Here is a 19,999-nt window from a genome sequence, read left to right as displayed (position 1 = left end):
TGGGACACCCTGTATGCGGAGGAAGTGTTAGATTTGGTCTTAAAAAACTGATAATTTGACTGACAAACAGCATTTATAGCATTCTCAATTCTCTGTCTTTTTGTTTCGAATTTGAATGTTTTTTACCTATTCTATATCGCAAATAAAAACAAGGGGGTGGTATAAATTGTAGTAAAATAAATTCCTTTGCCAAGGTTATAGAACTTAGAAATGTTTTCCTGCCACAAATACGACCCTCACAAACTTCAAAATTGAAAAAAGGGTTTAATTTTTTTTCGTTTCGCAATCCAACTAGAGCAGTTGTAAACATTTCTGAAAATTACCAAATAAAAACATAACGTCCGACACAATAAAAAAGTGTAGGCTAAAGCGAGTGAGCTGAAGTTCATTATTAACGGTTCCTGTCATAGAACTTTTTTTTTTTATCTGATTTCCTCTCAAAAGGAACGATGCAACAGCATTTATATATATCATTTAAATATAAATTTTAACCCTTTCGAACCCAAGCTATGAAAATCAATATTAAAAAATGTTTTTTCGGTATTATCGGGTCAAAAACATCACAACTAAGAAATATAAATAGCAAAAAGTTATTTTCCAAAATAATAAATAGCAAAACTAATGTGTTCTTCTCATGTTACATGTAAGTAACATGCACTGCCTATGACCACCAAAAAAAGTCGAAGAACTGAGAAAAGGACTTTTTATGAAACTATAATGTATGCTACTTCTTCTAAGCAAAAAAACAAAACACTTTCTGCATTAACATTTTTTATATCTTTTTTTCAAAATTATGACCATATATAAAAAAAATGTGAATTTCAGTCCTTTCTCGATAAAAAAAATTAAAGGTATGATATTTGACTAACTTTTTGTAATAATCCAGTAACTAGGCATTATTATCTTTCAATTAAGCCATCGTTACCTAAAAAATTGTTAAATTTAATATTTTTTACGAATTTTTAAAAAAATGTTACAAGAGAGTAACGCTGGGTCCGAAAGGGTTAAATAAAATTGTGAAAATATTAATTTTTGGATTTAAAAAAAAATTAAATTTTTTTTTTGAAAAATCCAATTTTCGAAAACGGGTTATTGTATATTTTTTAAAAAATTTGGTTTCAAGTGTTGATTAATAATAACTACAATTTGGCAAACCAATTTTATGCATTTTTTTTTTTTTTTTTCAAAAAATTATTTATAAAAAACTACTTCTTATTTTATTCAACTTGAACTCTAAGACCAAGTTCGTCTTTTTATTATCTTTGTTAAAGGACCAAATTCCTATTATGATTTGCGAGTCGAACGTTCGCCTCAAATTGTGGTATTCCTATTAGAAAAATACGACAGTCACTAGGGTGAAAAAACAAAGAATTTAATCTCACCTGCTTTTAACCCAGGTTTTTTATTAAACCGCAGTCGGTCACTTCAAAAGCCCGAGTTTAAAGCCTTTACAGGAACCAGCCAGGGGTTGAATCGACTAACATGATTTGTGATAGTTGATAGTTTCGTTATAATTTTTGTATGCGCTGCAGATCAAACAATATTTTTAGATATACAGCGTTTGAAGTTGAAGTATTTTGAAATACAGAATTTCAATCATACAGAATTTTGGAATACAAATTTTAACCCTAACTTCCTTTTAGCTCTTATGCGAATAAAAATATTATTAAAAAAACTCGTACAAATTTTTACTTTTTACAGGGTTATTTTTATTTTAAAATATACACTCTAACATCTAGATTCTTTGATAAAGATTGTTTTCTATTTATTTTTTTTTTTTAATTTTATTCAAGAATTTCCCCCTAAACACTTGAGGAAAGTGGCAACTGCCTTTGCCACAATTCTTTTTCTTGAAAAAAGTTTAATTTTTTTATCACAAAAGTTAATATATATATTCTTTATTTCTTTGACATTTTGGTAGGAAGCATAAGGTACATTCATATTTAAAAAGTGTACGGAAGTAAAAAAAAATAAAGATGGTACAGAAAACGTTAAGTTTTTTAAAGAATAATAAAAAAAATTAAAATAAAGGATCACAAAATTGGTTGGTTTGTTTTTTTAAGAAATTCACATGTAAAATTACATACATAATAATCATAATTATTTTCAACGATATTTTTGTTCGGTAACTCGAGCTTGTTCTCGACTATCACCGCGCTCAATATACCAATTCTTATCGTGACGATGTTTGTCGCTATTTTTTCGAGCATTCTCTCGATGTTGCATAAGTTTCTCGTGCCATTGTCCATCGGCATCCCTTTTGGCATTTTCATACTCTGACGAAGAGTATTTGTCATATTTTTTATAGTCTTTCGACTTTTTATATCTCTCTCCAGAGCCATTAAAGTCTTCACTAGATCGATCTCTACGATATCGTTCCTTACTTTCACCACTGTCATCATCATCATCGTCATCATTCTTTTTGTGCTTTTTGAAGCTTTCTCGCTTATTGTCGTATTTTTTTCCCTCATTGTCATATTTTTTGCCTTCATTGTCATATTTTTTCCCCTCATATTTGTCAGGTTTGTGTTCATGAGGAGTATAGTCATTCTTTTTTGGTTGATACTCTTTGGGATTTACTCTCTCACTGTCTGGAGCTTCTCTGGGCTTATCCACTTTTTCACCAAATGGATTCTCTGTCATTTTAACAACTTTATCGACGATTTTTTCAAAATTCGCAAAATGCTCATTCTCTTCGATGACAGTTCTCACCTTTTCACCCAAAGAATCGACCACATTTTCACTTGTTTTTGGCAATTCTATGCACATTCCAGCAATATCAACATTATTATGACCATCACACTTGTATGGGGTCTTAAATTCCTTTGGATTTACTTCTACCTCTTCAATTATATTTCCATTGCCTGGCCAAACTTTGACCTTCTTTTCTTTCGACGACGGATTACTCTTGGGTTTATTGGACGATGATGATGAATATTTTTTATTTTCACTCAGTGTCGTTAAGTAGTTCACCTGCTTGGCTAGAATATCAATTTCTGCCCTCATGAGATTATTTTTCAGTTCTAAGTCGTTTATTTTTTGATTAAGTACATCTGTATTGGTGCCATGCACTGACTCGTATTTTAATTTACTGATAAAGGCCAAAACTCCAAGCAAAGCTCCAACATAGAAAAGTCCTCGCAAACCACTTCGTAGTGTTGGTTGGAAATCTGATGTGTCTGTCAATTGGCATGATGATCTTCGTGGTCTTCGGTTGTTTTCCAACAATGGTTCCACTTGATGGAAAACATCTGAAGAATGCTCGGAGCTTGCTTCATAGTTTCGTGAAGTACTATCGCTTCCAGCTGAATTTGTCATTCGAAGTGATGGTGGAATCACTTCAACAAATCGCATATTCAGTTCTGATAGATGCTTTCGGAGTTCTGGATGTGGAGATATCCTTCCGACACTCTCACATTCGCTGATGATTGAGATGCCATCTGAGAGATCGTCGATGTCATTGTATCTGTAAATGAGCGATTTCGTTAAATATTTAGTTTTGATTTCTTTAATTTTGATTTACCTATTTTCCAATTGATCATCAGTTGCTTTGAAGACTTCGACTCGGACAGCATCTTCAGCGATTTCATCTTCCTCATCTTCTTCATCAACTTTTTCAGGTGTGGGTGGGGGCGAGGGTATCTCTTGGGGGATTAGATCTGTTGTTTTGTCTGTTATCACAGTCCACGTATCGAATGTCTCTGATTCGGTACTGGTTGTGAGCGGAGACGCATCTTCTTTGGACTTTAAATCCTTATTCATGCTTTTTTTGTTTCCAATTTAGGTATTTTAAGGTCTCTAAAAAAATAATACAATAATAATTAGGATGAATTATCTTCGTCGTGGAATTTTTTATGATTTGAAAGAATGAAAAAAATCATGTGGTTCGTGTTTATTTCTTTTTTGCTTTGAAAACAAACTTTTCAAGCCAAAATGAAGATAAAGATTTTTGTTTTGTTTTTGTTTTGCGAGAGCACGCGCAAATATTTGAATAGTTATTATTATTGCGTAAGTAATATTTACGATATAGTATTAGTATGTAGTTCAAATGAGACACACAACAAGGGTAAACTTTGGTGGGAATTTGTAGGTATGCGGTGAAATTTAGAAGGCTGGTACAATGGAATCAGTTTTATTTTGTGATTAAATATCATCAGCAATCAATACAGATTGTGAGTTGAATGTTTGCTTATCAGGTGTAGATACGTTTTTTTTTTCTGTTTGCAAAAATCAACAAAATAAAAACAAAAGATAATCGAATAATGTAGGCTCTGATTAGAAAAAAAGGTGAATGGATTGGGGCGTATTTATAAGTTTAAGGCGCAATAGAATAATGTTTCGTTAGTTCAAACTAATTAAAAACAATTAATATAAATTAAGTCTGTGATTTGAACCCATATTTCGAAAAATGTTTTAGTTTCGTTGAAGGTTATTTATTTTGTGATTATTATAAAGAAAGAAAGAAAACTAAACAAATACCTATTTTTATTAGCTCTGTAATAGGGCAAGTATTGGTTTTGTCTAAACAGAATGTTCAAACCCAACATTAAGATGGTGGAAACATTATAATAAAACTCAAATTTGATTGATATGATTTTCTCATGGATGACATAGTCAGACCTTAACCAAACGGGACTACACTGGAAGCAACAGCTTTCCAATACAGAAAGAATCAACCAAATCGGTTCATACAGGCGAAACTTCTGAGGTAACAAGCATAGATAAACAAAAATGCAGACGAATTGAGAACATTCTTCTTACTTCCTGTTAGCATATCTACAAAAAAATCGCCTCTTGATGAACCAGGAACTAGTCGAAAAAGCCCCCAAACACCATTTCTATTAGCGTAAAATGAAGAGTTTCAAATTTTTAGCCAAAGTGGACGTGGAAGGGGGCGTATAGGCGTATAGGGGGCGCGAAAATTTTAAGTTTTGTGAAACTTATTTTTATTAAATTTACAACATTCAGACTTCACAATATGAAAGAATAACCGATAAATTATTCGGAAGTAAAATTACTGAATAATTGAAAAAAGAAGAACGTACTAACAATCAAAAAGTCAAATGAATGAAATAATTTAAATGTACATATAAACAAATACACAACAAATTGTCAAACAATTCAACAGTTTTAGCTTATCATTTTTCAAATATTAGAAGTGCTCATATATTTCAGTGCAGGCATGAGTATCATTTTATTTTTAAATCTCACATTAAAGATCTAATGTTTTGCAAACACACACGTGATGTCGTGATGTGGGAACTATTTTCTAACTATGTCATGTTTAAAATATAAACAAAACAATATACACATTTAATCTTTTATGAATTTTGTTTTCCATTTTTTTGTTTGTTTGTGGGAGAGGATAATTTTTTATTTAATAAAGCAAATATGTATAACGAATTCAGAGTATGTTAAAAAAAAAAAAAACATGAAAAGGTAACTACAGTAGATTAAAAACTTTAAAAAACAAAAGTATTTCAAACTTTGAACTTTATATAAAGTGTTTTTTAGAGACTTTCCATTGGAGTATATTAAATTAATATCTAAGGATCAAAAATTAGGGTACGTGTGCAATATAGAATTGGGAAAAATGTATTTTTTGTTAAAAACGACTCCTACGATTTAGATAAAAAATCATGTGTATTGTTTAAGACTAGATTTATGTTTTAGTGAAGAAAAAAATTTGTATTAACAAAATTGTAGAAGTGCGTTTTTAAGTATACCTTTTTGTGAAATTTCGAAATTGATTTTTGTTTTTTTTTTTTTAAATTTTTTGTTTAAGGGGGGAAAACCCTCTGGATTTTTTTAATTTTTGCATTATTATTTTTTCCCTAAAAATTTCATTTATCAACCGAAGAAACAATTTTATTGGTCTTAGCTTTGAATGAAGCCTCAAAAGACCCCAGATAGTCCCGAAACCCATGAGTTCCGAGCCTACCACAGTACAAAAACGAAAACTATAAACGTATTTTTCTTGAAACACATTTTTTTCCGCGCCGTGCAACGTAACTCAAAAACTAATGAAGCTATCGACTTGAAATTTGAAGCAAATTACTCCTTGAATTATTGGCCATTGCACGAACCTAAAAGTTGAATTTAATTTTTACAGTAAATATTTTTTTTTAACTACTTCTTTGTAAGAAAAACACCTTTTTTTTTTCGTTTTTTTTATTTTTAATTTTTATTTTTCATTTAAAAAAAAATAATTTTAGGTTTATGCAATGTGTATTAATATCATCTTACGGAAAAAAATTTCCCTTTTGATATTAGATTGTTTCCTGGACCTGTGCGTTGCACGGCGCAAACTAGAGGCGCCAACTTTGAAGGCCTCTAGAGCCGCCATTTTGTTATTTTTTGATTTGAAAAAATTTGTATCAATACTTAATACTAATGTCAGTAATATCTTGTTCTTTTAAAAATTTTAATAAGTGCTTTCAGTTTTTCATAAAAAAATATTGAAAAAGCTGGCGTCCGGAGGGTTTTTCCCCCTTAAAGCCTTAGTGGTTAACAAAGATTTAATATATGTATTTAACACGAATATTGTAAGTATAGATTATTTATTGCTTTTCCAATATTTTTAAGACATTTTTTAATAGAGTCCTGAAGAAGGGTATAAGCATACCCGAAACGTCGACTGGTATCTACGAATTATGATATATTGAAGAAAGACCTATAGCCCACGAAAAGAGAAAAATTTATTTTACTGAAAAAGGTCACGTAAGGAGGAATTAATACATTTTATATTTTGTACACTATTTTCGGTATATATAAATAAAATTCAGTTTCTGCATTAAATTTTAGAGCAGCACAATGAAAAAAAAAGTAAGGGTCGACACTGGTTTATTATTTTGAAATTTTGGCTTGTTATTGTACATATTTTTTAAAACGGTATGAAAGTTTTCAAAGTTGACCATTTTTTAGCCGTTTCGTTTTTGACAAAAAATTACACGAAATCTTTATATGGGAGGTATTAAATAAATATTACATAAATCAGGGTTGCGATCTGTGACATGTGACATAGTTTTCAACTCAATTTAGTTGTTTTTTTCTTACATAAAAAAACACCTTGCCTATATATCATAAATTATTTATTCAATTTATAAGTTCAACTGCAAAAATTTATAAAGCGTTTCGCCCAGGTACAGTGGGCTCATAAATTTTTGGAGTTGAGGTCACTTGAACTTATAAATTGAATTATATTCAATCGCTCCACTTAAAATAAAAATAATTTTAATAATTTTTATTATTTTAGTTATTTTTTTTTTCTTCGTTATAAATTATTTATATTTATTTATTTATTTACAGTCATGAAACTATGAATAAATCACAATTGATACTTTCATTCACAGTAATTCATGTTCTGGTCTATCAGGTTACAGCAATAGAATGTGAAATCGATAGAGGGTCGTCGATTGGCAACCGCAAATATATCAAATCTTCCAGATTTGATATGTTTCCGCTGAACTTGAAAGGCTATATTTAGGGACCTTGCTAAATGGCCTTAATATGACATACCACAAAACTGTGGCTGGATTTGTTTATATTTAAAAATTCATTTAAAATTCAACACGAGACTTTATAGTTTAATTAATTGATTTCAAATTTTGTTTTATTTTTTATTTATTTTTTAAAAGTTTATTGATAAAAAACACGTCCATATTTTCAAGCGTAAATGCGTTAATTTACTAGACTCATGTGATTGGTTTTGGCATCGTTCACGCCACATGACAAGCAGACAAGCCTCTTTCGAATTATTTTTATCTATTTTTGTCTTCTTCGAGACTGTTAAGATATTTTTTGACATAACAAAGAAATAATAACAAAAATGAAATAAATCTCAAAACAAAATCACTTTCTTTGTTCATCTTTGCAGAAAATTCTAGACAAAATGAAGACGATACACAACGAGCAAAGATGCTTCCTTTGTTGGAAAAAAATCTTGGGAGAATCCCAAAAATACATTCAACTATAACCAACAAGAACAAAACATAGCCAAGAGGAAGTTTGATCTTTATGATTGAAAACAAAAAATAAATCTTACTTTTGGTATAAAATTAGAAACCAAAATATCACATGTAAACACTTTTAATTTTTATTATTTATTTAAGTTTATTAACGATTTCACACGTTTTGAAATATTTGTAATACTGCACGTACATAATTATTTCCGAGTGTGAAATATACACTCATCGAACCTAGTTTGACATTAAAAACATGAAATCTTTATGAATACTTTAGCACGTAAATATACAATTTTTTGGCACACTTCCAGTTTGGTTAAAAAGCCTATAAAAGCAAATAAGACAGACGAAAAGTTTGTTTTTGCCAAATTATAATATTTTCGCATTATTTTTTGTCAATGAGAATATTTAAAGAGCAAATTTTGTTTATGTTTATTTTTTTAGGAAAAACAAAAAAATATTTACACAAATTAATATTTTCGATTATATGAGTCAACGAAATTGTCCAAAACAAAAGAAAACAACATTTTGTTGATTTGATCTTTAAACATGTTTTTTTTATTTTTTTCTTTCTTTTATACGTATTCTAATCAATCAATATTGCTTATAGTAGAGTAACTAAAGCAAATTATTAGGGAACCCGGCCGAACAGCTCTGATTTTGAAGATTTTTTTTTTCAAACGTAGGTAATTAAAAATACTTTAAAGTCTATAGATTAAAAATTGCCGGTGTTGCCGTATTGTTTTTTAAAATTAAAATTAAATTTTTTTTGAACAAAACCATTTTTTTTGCTTAAATTTCATAAAACAAATGATAGCAAAAGATTCTCTAGGTAATTTAAGGAAAATATATAAAAGGCAGTAAGGGACAATCTTCCATCGTTTAAGCGATAAATTCAATTTTCTAACATTCTGACCTCAAACACAAAAAAAATATTTTGAAAACAACGGCAACACCTACAATATTTTAAAATACATTTTTAAAAAGCCAGAAGCTCATTCTTATCTCTTAAATTTAAATCCACTAAATTTAATCAAGACTTTTTGAAAAAATGGTCCTCAAACTCAGAATTAAAAAAAAAAATCTTATTAGAAAAATTTAAAATGACTTTTTTCCAAACTTTTTCTAATAAAATATGAATTTATTTAAAAAAAAATTTTGGCCATAAATATTATCAGTTGAATTTCGAAGCAAAAAAGGTAAAATATATCACACTTTTGAAAAAAAATGAAAAATTACTTCAATTTCAATGGTTTTTTTTATTATTATAATTAATTTATTATTATTTTATTATAATTAATTTTCTCAAAGACTGTGGTAAATAGGAACTTTAAATTTTTGCTATTTAACTTTCAACAGTAAGGGTTATTAAATGAATAAAAAATAATTTTATGTTTAGATGTTGAACTTTAAAAAAAAAATAAGTTACATTTTTTTTCAAAACTTTTATTAAAAAAAGTTCTTCGAAAATGAAATACTTTTTAATTTTTTTCATAAACCGTAATACATATTGACATTTCCTTTTATAATTTGAAATCATAATAAATGCGGCCAAAAAAATTTGAAAATAAATGCATTTTATATTACGACCAAGTTTAAAAACGACACGTTAAAATTTTTTCAATAATTTTTTTTTTCAAAATCTGAGTTCAATTACCATTCTTTCAAAAGCCGTTCATTCAATTAACTTAATTTTAATTTTACATATATGACTAAGCTTCTAGCTTTTAAAAAATGTATATTTGAATATTGTAAGTGTTGCCGTTGTGTTCAAATATTTTTTTTTGTGTTTGAAGTCAATTAATAAGAAAATTGCATCTATCGCTTGAACTATGGAAGATTGTCCCTCACTCCCATATATTTTTTTTCCTTGAATTTCCTAGACAATCTTTTGGCATCAATTAATTTATGAAATTTAAGAAAAAATTTTGAAAAAAATTTGTTTTTGTTCACAAAAAACTTCAATTAAATTTAAAAAATCAAAACGGCAACACCGGCAATTTTTAATCTATAGACTTTAAAGTATTTTTAATTACCGACGTTTGAAAAAAAAGATCATCAAAGTCTAAGCTGTTCGGCCGGGTGCCCTAATAGTCCAAGCGGCGACCGTCGAGTTACTTAGCTTATAAGGTTAGAGGTTAAAATTAGTGTCAAATGAAAGATAAATTGATACTGAAAATAAAAAAATAGGGTTGCCACTTCTAAAATGGGAACTTCCATGTGGCAACCCTATTTGAAAGGAAAAATTGTCACATAACTAATACATTCATATCTTTGTTGTTTGGCCAGATAAAAAAAAATTTGAAAAGCCAAACGAAAGCCAAAATAATAAAAAAAAAATAATAAAATAATATAAAGGACGTGACCCTACAAATGTGGCAACCCCATCCAAATGAAAACAACACTGACAAAAATCTTCTTTGAACAAAACAGTATAACTTTTTATGCACTAGAAAGCTAAACTAAACACTATATTTTAGATAATACTCCCTTCTATTTAAAAAATGTCGGGTGCCACCTCGCAAATGCAGACAAGTACTCGGCAACCCTACTCAAATGCTAAAAAACGCAAAAATCACTTGTTTTTTGGCCAAAGTGTATAATATTTGATCGAGTTAAAGGCTGTAAAATACATTATGTTTAGCTTAGACTCTCTTCTATCTAAAAAATGTCGGGTGCCACCCCGCAAATGTAGACAAGTACTCGGCAACCCTACTCAAATGCTAAAAAACCCAAAAATCACTTGTTTTTTGGCCAAAGTGTATAATATTTGATCGAGTTAAAGGCTGTAAAATACATCATGTTTAGCTTAGACTCTCTTCTATCTAAAAAATGTCGGGTGCCACCCCGCAAATGTATACAAGTACTCGGCAACCCTACTCAAATGCTAAAAAAACCCAAAAATCACTTGTTTTTTGGCCAAAGTGTATAATATTGGATAGAGTTAAAGGCTATAAAATACATCCTGTATAGCTTAGACTCTCTTCTATCTAAAAAATGTCGGGTGCCACCCCGCAAATGTAGACAAGTACTCGGCAACCCTACTCAAATGCTAAAAAACGCAGAAACCACTTGTTTTTTGGCCAAAGTGTATAATATTTGATCGAGTTAAAGGCTGTAAAATACATCATGTTTAGCTAAGACTCTCTTCTATCTAAAAAATGTCGGGTGCCTCCCCGCAAATGCAGACAAGTACTCGGGTTGCCGAGTACTTGTCTGCATTTGTGGGGTGGCACCCGACATTTTTTAGATAGAAGAGAGTCTAAGCTAAACATAATGTATTTTACAGCCTTTAACTCGATCAAATATTATACACTTTGCCCAAAAAACAAGTGATTTTTGGGTTTTTTAGCATTTGAGTAGGGTTGCCGAGTACTTGTCTGCATTTGCGAGGTGGCACCCGACATTTTTTAGATAGAAGGGAGTCTTAGCTAAACATGATGTATTTTATAGTCTTTAACTCGATCAAATATTATACACTTTGGCCAAAAAACAAGTGATTTTTGCGTTTTTTAGCATTTGAGTAGGGTTGCCGAGTACTTGTCTGCATTTGCGAGGTGGCACCCGACATTTTTTAGATAGAAGGGAGTATTATCTAAAATATGGCGTATAGTTTAGCTTTCTAGTGCATAAAAAGTTATACTGTTTTCTGCAAAGAAGATTTTTGTCAGTGTTGTATTCATTTGAATGGGGTTGCCACATTTGTAGGGTTACGTTCTTTATATTATTTTATTATTTTTTTTTAATATTTTGACTTTCGTTTGGCATTTAAAAAAAAACTTTTATCTGGCCAAATAACAAAGATATGAATGTATTAGTTATGTGACAATTTTTCCTTTCAAATAGGGTTGCCACATGGAAGTTCCCATTTTAGAAGTGGCAACCCTATTTTTTTATTTTCAGTATCAATTTATCTTTCATTTGACACCAATTTTAACCTCTAACCTTATGAGCTAAGTAACTCGACGGTCGCCTCTCCGACTATAATATTGCCAATTTTTGAGCTTTAGTTACTCCACTATTAGGAAGACTAGTTTTGTATTTAATAAACAAAAGTGAAGTCATTGTTAAAACATAGTTGTTAAAACATAGTAAAACAAGATGCATTTAAGAAAAACAAATTTTAAAATTGTTATGGCCGATTTCATAAATGTCATTTTAGGACGTAAAAGCGTGATAAATATTTAAAAGGGCTTTATGAAATTGGCTATTAAAGTTTAAGTTGGTATGCCATTTTGTAGTAACTGGCTGAATACAATGTTGTAGCTGTGGCTGTAGCTTGTAGCGCAAGTTGAAGAATTCTCAACTTTTTGCTCAGCTGCCGCCAACTTTGTTTCCCTCAGAAAAAAATTGACAGTACTACAAACTTCAGCCACAGCTACAACATTGTATTCAGCCAGTAATTCTCATTAAAACGAGCCTAAAAAATTAATTTTAAGAAGAAAAAAAAAAAAAAAACAATAGATATGTATCATGTTTTCGAAAAATTGATCTATCAAAAAACAGATTTTTTTTAATTTGGTTTATACACTCCTTACAAAAATTAAGGGAGTAAAAAAATATGAAAATATTTCGTCAAATTTAAACTTGCTGAATCTTGGAGAAAAATCAATTTGATAAAGAAAATCGATTATAAAATGTGACAGTATTTTTGCTTATTATTATTTTTTTATTTTTCGTGATTGCATAAAAAAACTTTAAATAGTAGAAGCTATTTTAACTAAATTGATCCAAAGTTAATTAAAATGAAAGCATTTACAAATAAAGTCGACTCCATCTAAGTCGAACCTTTTCACCAATTGTAATGGAAAATCAAAAATATTAAATTAATTCCTCTAAGAGCTGTTTGCTGAAACGAATTTCATTCTAACTTGAACCAATTTTCGTGTCCCGTGAAAGTTCGACTTAGAGCCAATTTTTCAATCTTCTTATAAACAGTCAGTTAACTGTTCGACGAATAAAGTTATTAGGCTCATAAACAATCAGATAAAAACATTGAATTTTTCAATCAAGAATAATTTATTCTACAGAATAACAAAAAAAAATTGTCAAATTCAAAAATATTTAAAATTAAACGTCATTTTTATTCATGATTGTTTTTGTTTTCTTGTTTTGCACTGTATTTTTTTCAAAATTCTTTCAAAACAGCTTTGACAACTGACACAATATTTTTATTGAAATTATTCCTTAGAATAATTTTATTCGTCTCTGAAAGAAGCAGATAGAATTATTCTTAGGAATAAGCTATATCTGCCTGTTGAAAAATTGATTTTTTCTCTATCCTTAGGAATAAGTACTAACTGACTGTTTAACTGACTATTGAAAAATTGGCCCTTAGAGGAATTTTTGTTTTTTGAGGAAATGTAAAATTTGGAAATTCTTATTTTTTATTCAGAGGCAAAAAATATCAATAACATTTTTTTATTCATTATGACTTGCGAATCGCCAAACAAAATTTGGCAAATCTAATTTTTTGATTTGTTTTATTTTTTTAAGCGATTGCAGTTTTAAAAATTATATTGACACATGTAGTTTTCTTTATTTTAGCTACATAACGATGCGAAAATTAGGTAATTGGGAAAGTATTAAAACCAGTGTCAAACCATACAATTTTTTTTCAGAGCGGTACTCTCAAATAAAAATAAGAAGTTTTATTACCGATTTCCAAAAAAGCGGTGATCCGAAGATTTTTGCTATTCAATAAGGTTTTACTGTTCTGGAACATTTTAAAACAGGATTTTTTTCTCTCAATTAGGAGCAACCAATTGCGAAAACATTTTTTTTAATTATTAAAAGCCTTTTTTAATAGGAATCATTATAATTTTTTTTTTAAATAAACAAACATAAAAAAAAGCAAAAACAAATTTTAATTTGTTTAAATTTTGATTTGTATCAAAAAATTCAGTTGCTAATCAATAAAATCTACAGGAAATTCGATTGGCTCTTTCAAGTCTGTAAAGTATTTGCTCTTTTCATCGACCTTGACAAAAATTCATTTTGTATGAATGCACCACCTAGGTATATCTTACCTATCAATAAATGAAACAAATCAAATAACCATGTTGCATACAAATAAGTATAAACATTATGTACGTAGGTATTTATCATTCATTTATTTGAATTGAAAGCTGCCTTAACCAAACAACAAACCGTCTAAATCCGCCGAAACACCCCGCTCTTGCCATAAGTATTTTTTTTTTTTTTTTTTTTTTCATTCATCACGGTACTGCAACCAAAAATGAATTGCAATAAATATATGTAGGTATAAATAAAAGTGTATCACATGCATACATTCACTGCCTTGTGGGTTAACTTATTCGCGATTGAATCATTGCAAATATTTTGTTTGCTAGGCTGACTAGAGGTTTTGTTTTTTTTACAGAATAAAGGAATTTTTTTAAAGAAAGAAAAAAAAAAACCTTTTTTTAAAGTAGTTTAGCCTCAGACCAACCTCAACCAACTTGATCATTTTTTTTAATTGTCAAAATTTAAGGAAAAATTAGACAAAATGTGTCTGCATATGTTATTAATATTGCAATTAAAGAATCAATGATTTTACATCAAAAAAGGTAGTATGGTCTTCTTTCAAAATTTAGGTCTGCCGGAAACACTATAACTGAAGAACGCTCCTAATCTTAAAACGGGTTGTATAAAAAAAAACTTCCAGGTTTTATATTGGAAGAATTCTTGTTTTCAAAAGTAGACGTTATTACCTTAAATTTGAAATTCATTTAACTCAATAAATACAAAGGGGTGCAGCGTTCTATCTGATTCATTTTCCTGAACTATTCGTAGTTTCGCAAATACTTTTGATCATTCTTCAGAAACTATCAAGATTTATTAAAAGATCGTTTTTTTATTTAAATGTTAATGATTTTTATTTTTATTTCATGGCGAAAAAATTTCTTAGCTCATCGACCAACAAAAAACAAGACTTTATGAAAAAAAAAAAAACAAAAAAAACGTTTCAATCGCTTTTAACTGGCTGCGTTACGAAACTGACAACCTTTGTTTCGGAAAGCGTCTGAATTTGGAAAGAAGATGTTATTGATTTTAATTTGACAAAAATACCGGCTTTTAGCTCTATGAGATGCACAATTTACTTTACCACGCCTATCGTGCCAGGATGCGTACAGAAAGACTTGTGGTTTTCTTAAATACTAATAACCCTCTTTCACTTGCAATTCGAATTTTTTTCAGCTCGATAAGTAAAGCCCTTCTGCAGTGGCTTATTACTCGGAATGAGTTGGAAATTACTTGTGCTGTTTTTTATTCAAGTAAGTAAGTCTCAGAGATCTTATGGTTTTTAAAGATTTTTAAGATTTTTGTAATGGCCTTCAGTAACTTCGTCACCGGTTTAAAAGAAATAAACCCAAACACTTTTTACGGTTCCACTTAAACGGATTTGAATATATTAAAATTTTTTCAGAATAACGCTAAATATACCTATGTAATATTGAGTAAATGAAAAAAATCACGACCGGGACAAAATAGCTTTTAAAATAAAAAACATGATTTTTTTATTTGAAATTGGTACCTTTTTTTAAAAGGCTTAAAATATGAAGAAATAAAAGCTTACATGAGAATCCATCATTTTCACTTCGCTGTGTATGGAATATTTTCTACGAAATGGGGAATTTATAAAAAGTGGTATTAGAAGCTTCAAATTCCGTAACATTATTTCAAGTATAACGGAAACCATGGTACATTTTTCAGGATTCGAAATAAGAATTTGTTACGTCAGGGCTTAAAGGCCTTATACCTTCTTTGCAGAGAAAATACATTAAAAGCATTATTTTTCTAAAAAATGGTTTACTTAAAACTAGGTGATCCTGACGCAATCGTCATGCAATTGTATTCGAGCGCGATTGTAGTTTCAAATACCTTTTAGTGCTCAGGCGCCAGGATTTGCCTAGAGTTAACTTTTAAAGATCATATTGACTATTTGTGTAGAAAAATATCAAAGAAAATTTGAGTTCTCCACAAAGTTAGACAAAACATAACTATGAATGTATAATGTTGTCCTTAAACCTCATTTTGAATATTGTGGTAGCTTACTTTTTCTATGTCATCAATGCCAAAAAAAAATAGACTGAAAGTGCTCCAAAATAAAGCAATGCGTATAATTTTAAAGTCCGATGTATACACACCAGTATCATTTATGATCGAGTCCTTGAACTGGCTCAATATGAACCAAAGACTTTTTATTTGCTCTATGCTATTTGTATTATATACAATCAAAAATGCTATATATGCGTAATAACACAATTTAAGAAACATCCATAACTTAAGAATTCAATGAGTACGAATAACAAGAGGACAAAGACCAATGCAGTATATGGGATTTCAAACATTTTACAGTTTCCTGAATCTATAAAAACCTCGGGTACTATTTTTGAAATTAAAAGAAATTACATATTTACGATTAACTGCAAAAAATGTAACTTTCTCTAATTTTTTTTGTAAAATTGTAAATATTTTCTTTTAAATGGCACAAGTTGCTAAATAAAACTGAAAAAAACTAACAAAAATCTTTGGGCTCGTCTGTCGCGTGTTTGGGAGGGGTTACTTTTGATGCACTTTTCTCACTAAAGGCGCCAAAACATGCCGGCAGACCAACGTTTTCGTCATCACTATGACTAGGACTAATTGTAACGTTCAAATAAATCGGTTTATGCCTGATTCACAATATTGCGAGACCAGATCGTTGCGAGAGAAAAATTGAGATCCAGTTTTTGATGTTTGACCAAATTTTTGCCTTCTTTTCCCACACATTCTTCTATATTCTGTCAAAAATAAACGATTACTCAAAATAAATCGTTAGATTACCGAATGGCTTACGATTTAAATGACCAAGAAAAAAATTCGTTTCGCTCTCACGCAAAAAATCAGTTTCGAGCTTAATAGACTTACTGATAACAATGACAAGGTTGAAATGGCTGGAGAGAATTGTAAACACTATCTTCTTTATAAGCATGAAAAAAAAGAGTCAAAGAACTTTTACTCCTTGTCTTCTTGTCTATATATTTTTACATTGAGCTCTTAAAGGAAAAAAAATATTTCTCATAGCCCAGTCGAATTAAACATTTCAAATGGAAAAAATTAGATCGTGCAATTTTTTTTCATAGGAGGGTAGAGGGGATCACTGAGAGCTTAAAACCAGTTTTTCAGGAAAATCGACCTTGAGCCAAAGCCGCCATCTTGGATAAAAGTAAAACACGTTTTAGTGAATAACTCGGCAATTTTTGACTTTTGACAAAAATTATATGCGTAATACTTGTAGTAGATTTAATTTTCTATAACTTTTATTTTAACAAATTTTTCTATATGACCCACATTTTTCGAGTTAGTTTGAAAAAACTATACATACCCCTACTCAGCTTAAACTTTAAGCCCGCTTTTATTATAGATTTCAAGATCAACGCAATATGGGATTGTTTTTATATGTTTTTGGGAATGAAAAAACTAGCTGCAATGATAGTTTTTGCAAATTCCTGAAATTTTATAAACAAAAGGAACTACATATCTCAAAATCGGTAAGTGTTATTTTAAACAAAATGGGTAAATATTTTAATTGATGTCTAGCAAGACAATTAAGTTTTTGAATTTTTCAAATCGGTTAAAAATGCCAAAAATGGCAGAGTTATTCACTAAAACGTGTTTAAGGCTTTAATCCAAGATGGCGGCTTTGGCTCAAGGTCGATTTTCCTGAAAAACTGGTTTTAAGCTCTCAGTGATCCCCTCTACCGTGCTATGAAAAAAAATTGAACGATCTAATTTTTTCCATTTCAGCTTGATATTTTGTACATCCCGACTGGGCTATTGTGGTTTTAGACTAACGGGAAGCAAGCCAGGTCGGGCCGTCGGGCTAGCTCAAGAGGATTGTAAACTTGAACATAATCTGCATCATGAGCGTGGGAATAAAATTTTGTCAGTCATTATAGATCGGTTACCACTTTTTCAAATATTTTTACATTGAGCTCATAGACGAAAAAGTATTCCCCAGAAAAGTACCTGATATTCTTCACTGGTGCAAAAACCAGGTTGTCTGGCCACCCCGAAACTATTCCTTATTATATTGCAATCACTATCACATGAGATTTGTTCGATTATTAATTTCTGCTCTGTTGCCTTATGATGCAATCTATAACAAGTCTTCCCCTGTTTTACCTTCCCTATATAGACAATATGTAGGTATGCTGTTGTAGCATGCATCAATTGCGACAGATTGCTTAAAAAGAATACTCAAAAACCAGAGAAAAACAATTGAAATTGTATGCACAAGCAGCATAGTGACAATTCACTTAATCAATTCACTCTCTCTCGAGTGTCTTCAATAGAAAATTTATTCTAATAAAAAAAAGTTTAACCATGCACTGACCTGACATTTATGCATATCAAAATATCAATCGATTTTATGAGGTCGGTCTTTATGACGTAGATCAAAATATTTATCTACCTGCTATTTGTTGCTGCTAAACTTACCTTCGATTGTTTCAGACTTGGAGCCCTTGGAGCTTGAAGGGCATAGATTTTTTTGATTTTTTCAAATTTATGTTTTTTTTTTATTGTTTTGTTTCGCACAATTTCAATTGCGTACTTGATTTTGGAGATAAAAATAATGCAGAATTTCGCACAATCGATTTTTTTTTATTTTCCACAAAACGACGCCAAAAAAATTAAAATGAAACCAAAAAACCGAATCAAACTGTTGCAGTTGTTGTCTTTTTATTTCATAAATTTTTAATTTTTCATGAAATTGATTTGATTCCTTTTTTGGAAATAAAAAAAAAATTGAAAAAAATGCAGAACAGATAAATTTTTTTTTTCTCTTCTTCTTTACAAACAACAGACTGCTTCTGCTTGCTTAATAATTTCGTGTTTGACTAAAAACACATGAAAAAAAATTACTTTAAGAACTTGTTTTGTGCGCTTTTGCTTAAAATTTTATGACAATCTACACAAAACAAATGGCGATGAATTGCAGAATTGAGAAAAAATGGAAGAAATATCTTTTTTATTTTTATTTTTACAAAAACAAAATGGAGGGGTGAGCGGAAAATCACTTCACTACTCTTCTTGTTTTGACTTTTTATTTGGCCTTGGAAGGAGAATCAAAATGAAAAAAGAAAAAATAACAAAAACAACAATCTATTTTGTTTTGCATAATTTGTTTTGATTTGACATTTGTATGAAAAAGGAAAAGAGCGCCACATTTATAACAGGTGTCGAAAAATATAACTATGGAAAAAAGTAGTGCCAGGTTGATTATTTTCATATAAACCGGTGCTTGTACTAAAGCCTTAACTACATTGGCTCAAAAAGTGAAAAAGTACTAAAGTGAAAATTTTCAAAGGCATTTTTGTATAGTTTTTCGACCTGAAAAATTAAAACAAATGATGCAGAAAGCTTATTTTTTGGTCTAATAAACAATTTGTATACTCTATTTCACAAAACAATTGCGTTAGCCAGAAAAAAAATATTTTCACTTTTGTACTTTTTCAAAAAGTATTGTAGGGTCAATGTGGGTAAATGTAAACAATTTCATGTCTTTTTTTTTTCTTTCGACTTTAGATTTTTATATGTGTTCACGGAACAACTTGAATGGTATCTTCAAATGCAAATATGAAATGATTGCAATTCTTCTTTATAAATATAAACAAATATTTCCCAAATTGTTTAAATTACTGTCAAATATATCATGTTTACAAATACTTCACCATGTTTGTGTTTTTTTTTTACAAATTCGGGGTAAATGTAAACGGTGGTTTAAAATTTAGAAATTCCTCTTTATCATATGGATAACAACTTGAAAAACGTTCATGAAGGTACTTGACAAAAACTTTTTCAAATTCCAATAAAAGTTTTTGTTTTCTTATTTTGAATCTTTATATAGGCACCCAAAATGCATTGTGAGCAGCTCTGAACGTCATATTTTTTGTTTTTTTTTACGTCAAAGACCGATTTTGCAACATCATCCACTGAAATTTATGGATTTTGGCTACTTTAATTGGATTCCGCGGCACTTTGGCAAT

General features: G+C 29.8%; 1 protein-coding gene across 1 annotated transcript; it reads right to left on the bottom strand.

Moving 5' to 3' along the window:
• Nucleotides 1-1,681: 1,681 nt before the first annotated feature.
• LOC129910203 (uncharacterized protein DDB_G0283697) lies at nt 1,682-19,025 on the bottom strand. Its single transcript, XM_055987479.1, has 3 exons — nt 18,450-19,025; nt 3,524-3,798; nt 1,682-3,466 (listed from the first exon to the last, which is right to left on the bottom strand). Exons 2-3 carry the CDS (start codon nt 3,760-3,762, stop codon nt 2,107-2,109), a joined length of 1,599 nt encoding a protein of 532 aa, XP_055843454.1. The 5' UTR covers nt 3,763-3,798; nt 18,450-19,025; the 3' UTR covers nt 1,682-2,106.
• Nucleotides 19,026-19,999: the final 974 nt, after the last annotated feature.

Source organism: Episyrphus balteatus, chromosome 2, assembly GCF_945859705.1.
Source record: "Episyrphus balteatus chromosome 2, idEpiBalt1.1, whole genome shotgun sequence".
NCBI classification, from domain to species: Eukaryota; Metazoa; Arthropoda; class Insecta; order Diptera; family Syrphidae; genus Episyrphus; species Episyrphus balteatus.
Note: the sequence above shows the minus strand (reverse complement) of the source record. Positions and strands in the feature narration are given on the sequence as shown.

Excerpts from the sequence above, each read along its gene's own strand:
- LOC129910203 (XM_055987479.1), bottom strand. The coding sequence starts at position 3,762 with ATGAATAAGGATTTAAAGTCCAAAGAAGATGCGTCTCCGCTCACAACC. Across the intron at positions 3,467-3,523 it reads GATGATCAATTGGAAAATAG|ATACAATGACATCGACGATC; the intron begins GTAAATCAAAAT and ends GCTCATTTACAG.